General features: G+C 49.8%; 5 protein-coding genes across 5 annotated transcripts; 1 reads left to right on the forward strand and 4 right to left on the reverse strand.

Annotated features, from left to right (window-relative positions):
* Positions 1-854: 854 nt before the first annotated feature.
* PV05_00852 (uncharacterized protein) lies at positions 855-2890 on the reverse strand (the record flags this gene model as incomplete). The annotated part of the gene is made up of 6 exons (XM_013465782.1): positions 855-938; positions 996-1240; positions 1292-1976; positions 2028-2545; positions 2684-2819; positions 2876-2890. The coding sequence occupies 6 exons, from the start codon at positions 2888-2890 to the stop codon at positions 855-857; spliced, it is 1683 nt and encodes a 560-aa protein (XP_013321236.1).
* Positions 2891-3643: 753 nt separating this feature from the next.
* On the reverse strand, positions 3644-4657 carry PV05_00853 (uncharacterized protein; the record flags this gene model as incomplete). The annotated part of the gene is made up of 1 exon (XM_013465783.1): positions 3644-4657. The coding sequence occupies one exon, from the start codon at positions 4655-4657 to the stop codon at positions 3644-3646; it is 1014 nt and encodes a 337-aa protein (XP_013321237.1).
* A 1313-nt stretch (positions 4658-5970) lies between these two features.
* On the reverse strand, positions 5971-6342 carry PV05_00854 (uncharacterized protein; the record flags this gene model as incomplete). The annotated part of the gene is made up of 1 exon (XM_013465784.1): positions 5971-6342. One exon carries the CDS (start codon positions 6340-6342, stop codon positions 5971-5973), a length of 372 nt encoding a protein of 123 aa, XP_013321238.1.
* A 356-nt stretch (positions 6343-6698) lies between these two features.
* Positions 6699-6997, reverse strand: PV05_00855 (uncharacterized protein; the record flags this gene model as incomplete). Its single annotated transcript, XM_013465785.1, has 2 exons — positions 6699-6808; positions 6889-6997. The coding sequence occupies 2 exons, from the start codon at positions 6995-6997 to the stop codon at positions 6699-6701; spliced, it is 219 nt and encodes a 72-aa protein (XP_013321239.1).
* Positions 6998-11431: 4434 nt separating this feature from the next.
* On the forward strand, positions 11432-12133 carry PV05_00856 (uncharacterized protein; the record flags this gene model as incomplete). Its single annotated transcript, XM_013465786.1, has 4 exons — positions 11432-11552; positions 11629-11794; positions 11863-11992; positions 12047-12133. 4 exons carry the CDS (start codon positions 11432-11434, stop codon positions 12131-12133), a joined length of 504 nt encoding a protein of 167 aa, XP_013321240.1.
* Between the last annotated feature and the right edge of the window lie 119 nt (positions 12134-12252).

A 12252-nucleotide genomic window follows, 5' to 3' on the forward strand; every position in this document is an offset into this window, starting at 1 on the left:
AGTCCACTTGCAGGAGTCGCATTCCAGTGAAACTCTTTCCTTGGTTGATGAACTCGAACAGCCTTCGGGGGAAAGTCCTTCACCGCTAACATCGCCGGCCTGCAAGCTCCCACCGGCAACACCATAAGAGACAAACCTTACGATGGTAGAAAAGCGGAAGAGGCATCCCACGCAAATACAACCACTCTCCCTCTGGCCGGATGCGCTCAAGCGTCCCTTTGGCGTGACGTCGGGTCTCAGCAACGCTTGTGGTAGAGGCAATGTTCTGGTGCAGAGCTTACAGGCAGGCTATGTCCTTTGTTAAACTTGCTCAGAAGCGATCTGTCTTCGGTCTCGGATCGAACTCGCGGCTGTTCGTGCAGGGCGTGGATATTTCAGACGAGCAAGACCAGCCTATTCCGTCCGAGACAAGACGCCATCAAAGATCACCCTCGCTTGGGAACCCGAGTACGCGGGGGTTGTATCGTTCATCGGATCTGCCGATCATTCCATCGTTCACGACGAATAAGCGGTAGGTACGTGTCCTCTCTTCTTGCTTTGTGGAGGCGCATGTGGGTTGCTCGGTCTGGGCTGGATACTTGAATCGTAACGAACTTTTTTGGCTCTCAGGTGGAATGAGATTCTACAGCACTCAGTCTACAGCCTGTATCTTGGCCCTTTGTTCAAGTAAGGACGGAGATCTCTTGACGTAAGGATGGCGTTCTGGAAACTCACGTGGTTGTCTGTTGCTTGCCTGCAAGGATAATATTTCTTCTCTGAACACGAATATACCAACGATGTCGATTAAGAGTCAAGACCTAAGCTCTTGTAAGTAGAAGCCCACACTACGCTTCAAGATGCTCGTCGAGTATAACTTACCCGGCGTTCTCCTTGATAGCTTGACCAGAGGACTTAAGCGAGTCTGGTGCATCTTCCAAAGGCATCCATACCTCTACCAACTACAGGGATCCTGTAAGCATATGATTACGGTCGATGAGCTTTGACAGTTATCTCACCTGTAGCCTGGTCGGCTTAGTAAACTCATTGCTCTGGAGCAGATGCCGAAACTGCGCTTTGGTCTTGACTTGATGAGTCTGATATTTGTCGTTCGCAGCGCCAAAGGCCTCTGGTAGGTGAGTATACTTCCACGGCATTATGTCGTTGTAGGAAGCTTCCCAGCCGTGGACGTATCTTTCAATTGTGAAGCCTTTGTTGCAGATGATGAAGATAATCGGAGTTAAACCGTGGCGAAGCATTGTACCTGTTCTTGATGAGTACGGAGATCCACCGGCATGGCACAAGAGACACTTACTCAAGGCTGTAGCAGTAAGTTGGAAACTCCCGTCTCCAGTGAACAAGACCGTGCGATTCATCCCCAGCTCTTTTGCAGCAACTGCAGCGCCCTCACATGCTCCTGTTGCATACCCAATACTTCCCCATAGCCATTGAGCGATAACCTGGGTGTTTCGAGGCAACTCCGTCATGGCAATACCGAAATTCGAGGTTCCCGTCTCAGTTATTATGACATCCTCACTTTGAAGCCAGGAACTGATATGTGACCATAGCCAGGAATGGGTAATCGTTTCGGATGACTCGAGGGCAGTGGAGGTGACATGCAGGTCTTTGACGCTTGGTATTGCTAATTCATTCCATCCAGGCTTTTTCTCAATCTTATTGGTGAGCTCGTCGAGGACACGGCTCATGCTAATTCCAGAATATTGGGAGTCCTCCACCACGGTAAGCGAACCCTGAACTTTCACCTTCACGCTCACCGACTTCCCGGTAAAGCCACCAGTGTTGTAGTCTGAAGGGATGATGCCAATACCAAGGACGACATCTGAAGCCTCGAAATGCTCCTTGACCTTGGGGCTTGAAGACGTGCCTTGATAGACACCGCAGAAATTCGGTAGAGATTCGTCAACGTTACTCTTTCCCATAACTGTGACAAAGGTGGGTAGACCGGTCTTCGTCACGAATTCACGGACTTGTCGCAGAGCCTGGATCTGTGTAAGCGTTTCATTGTGGGCCCGAAATCCTGTACTACTTACGCCGAAGCTTCCTGCACCCTGGTCGACAAGAATAGCCGGTCTCTTCGCACTGTAGAGACGACTCAACACCGCCTGGACGGCCTGATCCCCGCTCCTCTGATCGTATGGACGCTCCAAATCGATCTGTTTGTTCAAGGAAGCACCATCAATCTTCGCCATCAGTAAATCAATAGGGATGTAAATGTAGACCGGTCGCCTCTGAATGACGCATTCACGAATCGCATGGTCAATGACCTGCGCCCGTTCGCCTTCCGCTGTGGTCTCGATATTTGCAACGAAGCACGACACCTTTTCACTCATGGTTCTAAACGCACCATAGTCGCCGTCGCCTAGAGTGTGATGCATGATTTTGCCTTTAGCCTGGGCTCCAGTCATCGGCGACCCGACAATATGGATGATGGGAACATGTTCTGCATATGCACCTGCTAAAGCGCTGATGGCGCCTAGCTCACCGACCCCGAATGTTGTTACGAGTGCCGAAACGCTCTTTACACGCGCATATCCGTCTGCTGCGTAGCCTAGAGGGAAGCATTGTCAGCTCGAATAGGCCCTGACTTCAAGTTTCTTTCGAGGTAGTAGATTCCACGAGTGCTAATCGGTTATACTCATGTCCCGATCTGAAGTGGACAAGGCAAGCGAGCAATCAGTTGACTTACCAGCTTCCAGTTCATTGACGCTCCCTATCCACTCTAGGCCCGCGCGTGAGAGGTAATCCAGGCCATCGAGGATGTAGTCTCCTGGTACACCGTGGACTGAGCGAATACCGACCTGGTACAGCCTGCGAAAGACGTACTATACTCTGGTTATCAGCGGCTTGCCACCATTCAAGATTGCAGGCGGCATCTTACCTCAATTACCTCCATATTCGTTACTGTAATCAAGTGCACACGGGGTGAGCTGCGATAAGGCTATCAATCCTTTTCAAAAACTTGCTTCTTGCAGTTTAGTAATCTGTGCGGCGCAGGTATTTTCTAAGAAGATAGGCCATCACGTTGTACGAGATGATGGCAGCCGGTGGTCAAAATGTGATTTCATTCTCGCTGTATATGACGTACGTTGGGCCGGTATCCGGTGCAAGCAATTCCCACTCACTACGATTAGACCATATAGGAAGCCGCCCAGTAGCAGCAGAAGGGATCGCCATCGGCTTTGAACTTCCGACCCATTATTTCCTGCCTATTGCTTTCACCGTAGCGGTCACCCAGCGGTCCCGCTTAAGTTCCCGCTTGTTACTATGACAAAGCCCCGAGCGTGTAAGAGTAAAGAGGGTTGTTGAGACTGATTTGCCGTAGCCTGCCGTGCTCCAAAATAAATAATCCCGTTCGGAAACTTGTTCCTATAAGACGACAGTCGGAAAGCACAATCGTGACAGATGGTTTGGATGAGTAAAAAGGGGGCTCTTCGCCTCATAGGGGGCGCCGCAGCCTTGCGATCACGTGCTGCAGGTGTGGTACGTATATTACTTTCCAGACGCCAAGGCATGTAAAGACGACGCCCCTAACAACGCGTGCCGCGGTATCTGTGTAGAGATTCTCCAAGTGACCCTCCAGTGCCCATACACACCTCGCCAGACTCCAGATACTGACTGCTCAGGAAAAGAAATCCCTACGCTGAACTCAGCTTGGCGAGAATGCCTCGCAAGTGACTGAAAATGCCCCTGCAAGCAGACCGCCCACTGCGGGAACCAAGCCTAAGACTGTTGAAGTAAGAGTTCCAACAAAGCCGCCACAATCAAAGGAAGTGGATTGATCAGTACAAGTAATGGAATATGTATATTCCAGCTCAGCTTGGTTGTTTCCGTTTCTATCGTTGATCACTACCTGACCAAATGACACCGGCACGAATGACTTGGCAAAGATTTGCTGGAGCAAAGAGGTCATGTAGTCTCGCTGATCGGTGTTGTCATAGTTTCCAGTCATGGTCGCGGAGACAGTGCAAGTCGTCTGGTCACAGGGGGCAACAAGGGGCTGGCAGTTGGGATCGGATTGAAACGTCGCGTCTCTGGTGACCTGGCTGGTCGGATCACATCCGGAGGTGCCACAGGCCGTGTTGACCGCATCAGTTAGGAAGCTTGAAGGGTCGTCCAGGAGGCTGATCATGTTCGCGCCGACGGTGGGTTCTGCTGTGGAGTCCACAAACGGATTGTCGAACGCGTCCTGATTGAAGCAAGTAACACCTTCGCCAATTACACCGCCGCAAAGGATTGAGTCGAAGCTGGAGATAAAATTTGCGCATGCAGCGTCAGAATAGACATTGCACTGGAAGCCCGGGTCAACACTGACAACGTTGACTGATCCGAATTTGCCAAGCGCCTGGCAGCCGCTGCTGTCGACAGTATTGCTGCCGTCGGCATGGACCTTGGCTAGAACCGTACCGCCTGATGTACCGCAGGTTCCGTCGGAGAACACTTGGAGAGAGATGTCTGCAGAAGTAAGACCAGAGAAAGTGAAGCTTTTAGATGAAAACAGGTGTGTATCTAGTATTTTTGTAGCTTTATGCAAGAAACTTGGAAGAGAGCGGTTCAATATGATCAACAGGAACAACTCATGGCGAGAAAGAGGTGGTGATATATACACATTGTGAAAAGGAGAAGCCTCGCTCCCGTTTGGTGGCGCAGCTTTGCTCATCATAGCTGAGAGACCTCTTGTTGCTCACCTCCGGCCCACCAAGAGTGTGGATGAGAGTAATTTTGAAAAATACTCACCATCACTGACAGGATCCTAGAGCTGAGCTTCGGGGCTTTCTGATGGCCTGGTTAGGGTCGCAACTCCGTGCTGAATCGGTTCGTCAATTGGGACCATGAGCCACTTCGGTAAGCAGCAAAAGAGACGAGTGATTCGATGTGACGGTCAGCACGCAACATGTCCGACAGTTTCCATAACCAAATGAAATACTTTTAGTGAAACAATTAGAACGTCGCTCTCCGGCGAATGGCCGGATATTGTTTGATCGTTGGCCCTTACGTGCATACAAGGCTAAACGGTAAATAAAGGCTGCCTCACCCAGTACAGCCTCGTGCTGACAAGCTTTGCGGGGCGATCTTTACAGAGCAAACCAGGCTTTTCTATCCGCAAGATCTGCTGCATGTGGAGAATGCCCGAGTCGTTTGAAGCAGGTACCATATAGCTCAGGTCTGTGGGCGCTTCATTTGGTTGTAACCGTTAGTGCTGACCCATAGTCACAGTCCGGTTTAATCTCCTTGAACGGAGAGGAGCTGTACTCATGCTCATAAGAGCCTCACTATCCTGTTACGGAACGAACGAGAGGTGGGCCCAGCTAAAGTGATCATCAAACAACCATCAACGTTGCAGTGGAACTCACACGTCGAGATTCCTCTAGTCAGAGCTGCTGATTCATTCCCCAACAGTTCCATCTATATTTACTTATATTTCTTAGCCAGCGAAAGGAATTCTCTATATATCACACACAACGCCCACTGAGTTCTCATATAGACGTGTAGGTATATAACCCTCCTCGCACATTGGTTTGGTGGCGACCCTTGTTTTTCAGCACGTCGTCTCTGATTTCAAAATCTTTTCCCACCCAGAATTGCCTGAGCATGGATCCTCGCCAGTCTTCTGCGTACGAGCCGTATAGGCATGCTCACGAAGGGGACGAAACGGAGAAGTCTATGGGCCCTGATAGGGATGAGCACACTTTGCTTCAGCAACAGCATGTCCACCAGCAGAACCACCATGATCGACACAACCGAACTCCCCGTACGAGATTCCAACCGCTTCGCACAGTTTTGCGGGTTCCTTCCCTGGTCATTGCCATCACCATCTTTGCCCTGCAGGTCTACTCGGCATATATCTGGCTCAAGACCCGCCACGACACAGCGAAAAACTCCACGACTGGCTTCCAAACTCGGATCTGGGCCGTGATCGATGCCTGGCCAACTTGGACAATGCTAGGAGTTGCTGCACTTGCGACAGTTATCCACCTACTGGCATTCGGAAGCTTCTGCGGCTGTGTATATCCCATCCCCTTCTAATTCTTGACTGACTCGAAGACCATAAGCTAATCCGTTGCCATGACTCTGCTCTGTCCACATCTGCTCGAAAGTGCCATTGGAAAGAACACTTGCAGTCATAGGGGTGCGGATGACGCCAGGGCTCAGGGAATTCACTCTTATCGAAGGACCGTCTGCGGAGTAGCCCCATTCTGATGCTAGGTTTCGTGTGAGCTGATGCACTCCTGCTTTTGAGGCGGCATATGCAGCATTAGGTGTTCCCTGCGATGGATGTAAGCGGATCAGCGGAATCATTGTGAAGAGCGGCTGGATACATGCCTTGTTGACAATGTAACCACTCATGCTCGAATAAGGACGAAGCTGGCCGAGAAGTTGTGCTTTCGTATCAATACAGCCGCAGCCTGTGCACATATCAAGGTCCTTATGAGGTTCACTTCGATAATTCGTTTCGCTTCGTCAATTGGAAAGCTTATCGACGGCCCAACCCAGCCGATAGCCGCGCAGTTTACCATCCCTCGTGGTGGATACCGAGCACACAATACCGCGGCTTCGAACACAGCATTTGTCGTTTCAAGGTTGGATATGTCACAATAGTGATAACTCAGGATTGTCCCATTCTTCTCAGCAACTCTTTCCACCTCTTCTGTTTCCCTTGCGGTTAGCATGCGCCCAGTTGCCAGCGTATATTGGACCTTACCTCAGCGAAGAGTGCTCGGTACCATCTCGCGATTGACTGCAATCACGTCCGCTCCACATTGCAATATGGCACTGACAACCTGAATAGCCATGCCGCCTGTTGCACCGGTTACTGTAGCGCCAATGAGTCTCACCGGAGCATAAGGGGAAGGCCTGCAACTGGCCAGCCGATTGCTGTGATTCGGTACGTACCAATAATTGTCCGTCTGTCGAGTGCAAAAAGGTCTCTGGCAGTGAGACCTTTTGGCGGCACAGGCTGTCCGTGTGTAGCGGCATCAGGTGAGGTATCCGTTGCTATCATGATGTCTAAGGACCCGTAAGCTCAGCGAAGACTTTACTTCTGTATGATATTGGTGGGAATTTGTCCTACAAATACGCACCCCATGCCGCGGTCGGCGAGAGTTGAAGACAGTGGCTACGCAGCTGATTCAAAACTGCGTCTCTGACAGTTCCACATCCTATCGTGGGTTGCCCATGCAGGTTCAACGCCACAAGGGTGGGAAGTTTGGGTTGCCCTAGAAAGGTTGCTCTAATTCCTCCTGCGAATGACGATTCGATCGACGCAATCGGTGAAATCCTCCACAATACTAGCAGCTTGTTGGTGGCAGAAGGCGGGCCGCTGACCAGGATTCTCTTTGGCCATGAAAGGGGATAGGGGTACGGGAGCGGAGGCCGCGGCGGTTTCCCTCTACCACTTTTTGACGCAAAGCTCTGAATATCGCGACTTCGCCGTTGAAAAAGAGATTTTTCATTCATACTGACAACAAATGGCGAGCGGGCCCCTCTCCGCAGATTTAGGAAAGAGAGGATTCGGGTCTTTCCTGATCGCCGTCACCACCATTTCGTAAAAACGAGGAATCACGAAATGGGCCAGCCAGTGGCTTTAATTGATTCACTTATCATAAATAAGCGAGGTTGCTGAGCCCCGTACCTGCCATATAGCTCCATCAGACTTGTTTTGAAGACCGATTTACCATGGAGAAACGCTCCCTTCTCGAGAGACTTGAACAGCTCTGCAATGTTGATGTCGACGATGTTGACACCGAATGTATCAAGAGTCTACCATTCACCTCATAACCGTACGTGGAAGCTTCGGCCACCATGTTTTAGATCTGAAAGTCGCTAATTTAGCTGCTAGAGACGCCCAACCAAGCTGTCATAACAAAGGAGTTGCTGAAGCCGGAGAATAAGGCATTCTTGGAAGAGCTTGTTGAGAAACACGGTAAAGAGGGCTGGGAGGTCGTCTATGACATGGCGGTAAGAATTTGTCAGGACTCATGGTGTCTGTCCACATCTGATAATGTTTCGGTTTCACAGGCTGTTCGTTTCTGCAGCAGGAACATTCCCTATCTGTCCGGACGTGTGCTTGTTCAAACCTCCCTTCGCTATTTGAATGATAAGGACGCAATCATGAAGCAATGTCATTTCTACGCAAGCCGTTTTGAAGAGGCAGGTGTCTCAAGAGATCGTTTCGCCATCAAATTACCATTTTCTGGAGCCGCCGCCACCGCAGCATATAAGCTCAACGCAAAGGGTATCCGTACACTCCAACTGCAGTTTTCTCCCTGGAACAAGCCGTTGCAGCCAGCCAGTCGAACTGTCTATTCATTAGCCCCTACTACAATGGTAAGTGGAGTGGTGATTGCCGACCCCCGGCAATCGTGTGTATATGAATCTGATCACGATTGCGGAGATCGCAGCACATCTAGACCCATCATTGCGTCCCAACGTCCAAGACCCTGCCCTAGAGGTATGATAATGAAAGGCAATCACTCAAGCTGCAACGCACTCACCACATATTCAGCATCCGATGTCAGCCCGTGTGATACATATCTTGAAGACCTTTGCAGAAGCGTATGTGGAAACAGGAAAAGAGCAGCTCATCATGGTCATCGCCAGGTGAGAGGACACAGAATGTCAGTCTTTGGCTTCTCCTGAACCCCTTTCTGACACTGTTCGCTCGCAGCCATTTCAATATTGCTGAGATACTCGCAGTGGCTGAACTAGGTTCCAACACGTCACCATTCAAGCCTCAAATTTCCAGAGGCTTATGGAAACACCAGACACCTTTCCACCAGTTACGCGCATAAAGCCCAAGCATCCGTATGCTGAGTTCGCCATTCCAGAGCGCTTGAGGACCCTCGCCACTTTAGATCCGCTTGCGGACCAGAATGGGACGGTCTCTTGACAACAACACATACGGATTTTCTGGCGAATGGGGGTGAGAAGCTTGATACCTTCGTCAAAGAGAATGTTGTCTTGAATAAGAGGTTCACAGATGCTGTTAAGTTTTTTCTCGGGGCGGAAGAAGAGGCCAAGGCGACAATAGAGGGACTGATTGCGGCGAAAAGCCCGGAAACGTAGCATAGTCGCCTTACTGAATCTGTACAAGGTCTTTAAACAACGTCTGGGCGTGCTGTGATGGTGGCCAACGACTGCCCAGCACCAAGAAGTCGTGTCGTATTCAAGTCGAACCCTCGCTATATATATTAATAAGGCAACCTTACACTGTTACGCGGGCGACCAGCCCCCTTTATCGCGAGCCTTTATATTTATTAAGGTTGCCCTGTTATTCTGTGCTAGAAACGGTGAATAATTGATTGACGTTCACTCTTTACGGCGGAATATCCTGCTGTGACTTTGCAGACGCTGCTTTCTGTGCAGAGAACTAATGATTTCAAGGCCGGATTCAATGATGGAACCGAGCAGAGCCCAGGACTTCAAAAGCCCAACAGCAATCTCCAGTAGCACAGCGCTGTCTTCAACGAAACTGGAAACGATAGAGATTTGCGCAGCAAGGGCAACAACAAGGGAGTAAGCCAAAACGCTGATTAGAGCATACTAGTTAGCGAACGGCATTACCACAACCGGCCAGACGAACAGAATCCACATACCATTGTAGAGTGCTAAAGGTGTACGAAGTCCTCTCCGATAGAGTATGACTAGCCGTGAGTAGAAACATGCGACAGGCAGACAGACACAACTCGCACCGTTCAAGGTCTGCCGAGGGTATGTTGGCCTGAGATTTGGCGGCTGTTGAGGTAGCATAGATCACAAACGGTCGATGAATATTGTGTTTAGCAGACCAATATCTAAGACGGAGAATGCCGGCTTGTCCGTCGCCCACTGGGTTCCCCGAAAGAGCTGGTCTGACAATCTCAGGAAGTGATTCATACCAGGTTTCGAGCTGGCGATTGAGCTCCTCGCATAATCTTAATATGAAAGCGTTCGGTGTAGATGAAATCGTCCTATAGGGTATCTGCGACAGTCCTGGGAAGAGACTGAGACTATCGGTGAGATATATGGCATGGTGAATTCGATTCAGTAATGACCTTGCAGATATATCGGCCAATGCATATAAACCCTCGGTCGAGCTAGAATTGCTGTATTGCGGAAGAGACATCCTGTCCACGACCAGCTCAACGCCACTTCTTGGTTGATGAAATTCGGCAAGAATGTCACTGGGGAGTCCAATTGTCAAACACCAACTTCTGGTTGATACTCTAGTCAAAAAAACGTACCATTCGATTGAGAAGCATGCCCAAGTAACCCTCATAATATCCTCACTGACATCCTTACTCAGGTGTACTGCGCCCCTGGGGAGTCTGTCAGATTTTCACACGAACTGGTGATCTGGGATCACCAAAACGAACATTTGCTGGATGTTGGTCGATGCCATGTATGCGAATCTCCAAGCCACCAGTGGCTGAAGAATGTGACAAAAGTAAAGAGCGCAGAGAACGAGCGCTTGAGAAAGAACAAGGTCCCCCTTGAAAGTCATAGCCCAGCATGGGAGAAGAATCTGAATAGCTGTTTTGATCAGCTGATCTTCTGAATATGCAGTTCGCGTAGGATCGATGGGATCTACTACTACAGCCCCCAAGGCAAAAATGGCCAAGAACAATGCAGACTGCAAATTGTGCTCGAGAGATTGATTCAGTACGTCCTCATACTGCGACGTCAAGGTCTCTCGATCGAAAAGAGGTCGATATGGGTGGACGAGAGTCAAGTACTGTTCAAGATACTGGTCCGTCAAATGGCGCTCGATAACGAGGCTTTGATGGCAAGTTTCTGTGCCTCCCGTAGTAATGTCGTCGAGTGACGCTGGCCGAGGTCTATTCTCCTCCACAAGGAACAGGAACTCTTCAGGAAAGTCACCAACCAAGGCACTCATCTGGGGCAACGTCAATAGACTACTCGTACTTGTCTGGTGCCCGAGTGGTATAGTGAGGGCCGGGACAGAATGGTCTGCATGGCGGAGCGAGTCATCCATAGAATGGGTTTGGAGGGTCGTGGAGCGTAGCGGACTGCCGCCATGTCGACAAGAGTCGTGGGTCCTCGGACCTGACGATGTCTCTGGCACGTCATTCATAAGTGTTGGCGGAGAAGGCTGCGGTGACAAAGCCGGGAGCCAACGTAAAGAATTAATGGCCCCAGAATGTTGTCTCCACACGTCTTCAAAGGAAACAAGCAGAGAAGCTGACGACAATGCTATTCTTTCCCAGGTATGAATATTATCGCCTTTTATTCCTCGACAGTTTTCGTCAAAGCTGGGGCTTCTGAGAGGACGGCGCTGCTAACGTCCCTTGGGTATGATATTGTTAACTTTGTCTTTGCCATCCCGGCATATTTTATCATAGATAAGGCTGGCCGGAGGTGAGTACTACTTTTCCCAAGCCAAGGCGATTCCGTTGACGTCGGATCTAAGTCTCTGCTGCTTTCGACCTTCCCACATATGACCTGGACATTATTGGCCGCAGGATTCTGCTTCTACATTCCCGAATCCAGCAAGGCACATGTCGGCATGATTGCATGCTTTGTCTACGTGTTTACAGTCCTTTACTCGGTTGGTCAGGGTAGGTGCCGTCCCTTCTCGACTGATACTTCCAGTCTATATTGCGAGGAATAAGTTCTAAGAGATGATGATTCTAGGCCCCATTGCGTTCGTGTACTCAGCAGAAGTTTTTCTATTATCACATCGAGAGATCGGCAATAGCTGGGCGGTTTCCGCGACATTCGCGTTGTCGTCGGCTCTATCGCTGACGTTTCCGTTGATGCTGAACAAGTTCAATCCAACAGGCGCCTTTGGTTTCTATGCGTAGGTCAAACCATCCATGATGCCTCTAAAAAGCGAGGATATACTAAACTAAACAGTGTATTCCTTAGTGGTATGAACATGGTTGTATTCGTCTCGATGTTCCTCTTTGTCCCTGACACTAGCGGCTACACTTTGGAAGAACTTGACCACGTTTTTGCCGTGACTTCGAGACAGTTCATCACTTATCAGGTGACGAAGGTATGTTGATTCCAAAATATTGTTAAACAAACTCCAGTTCTAATTTAACGTTAGGTACTACCATGGGCGGTGAGACGATGCCTTTTCAAGCGTAGGGAGTGTCCAGAGCCACTATACCAGCTTGAGCCCAGTAGACAATAGGCTCCGGCTACTGTATGCAAGAGGCGTATCGGTGAAGAGCATCCTGGTACGACACGGCGATAAAAAACCTTGCCAACACTCTGGGCGATCAAGGTCAATTGAACGAGGCTATAGATTTG

Source organism: Exophiala xenobiotica, assembly GCF_000835505.1.
Source record: "Exophiala xenobiotica strain CBS 118157 unplaced genomic scaffold supercont1.1, whole genome shotgun sequence".
NCBI lineage: Eukaryota > Fungi > Ascomycota > Eurotiomycetes > Chaetothyriales > Herpotrichiellaceae > Exophiala > Exophiala xenobiotica.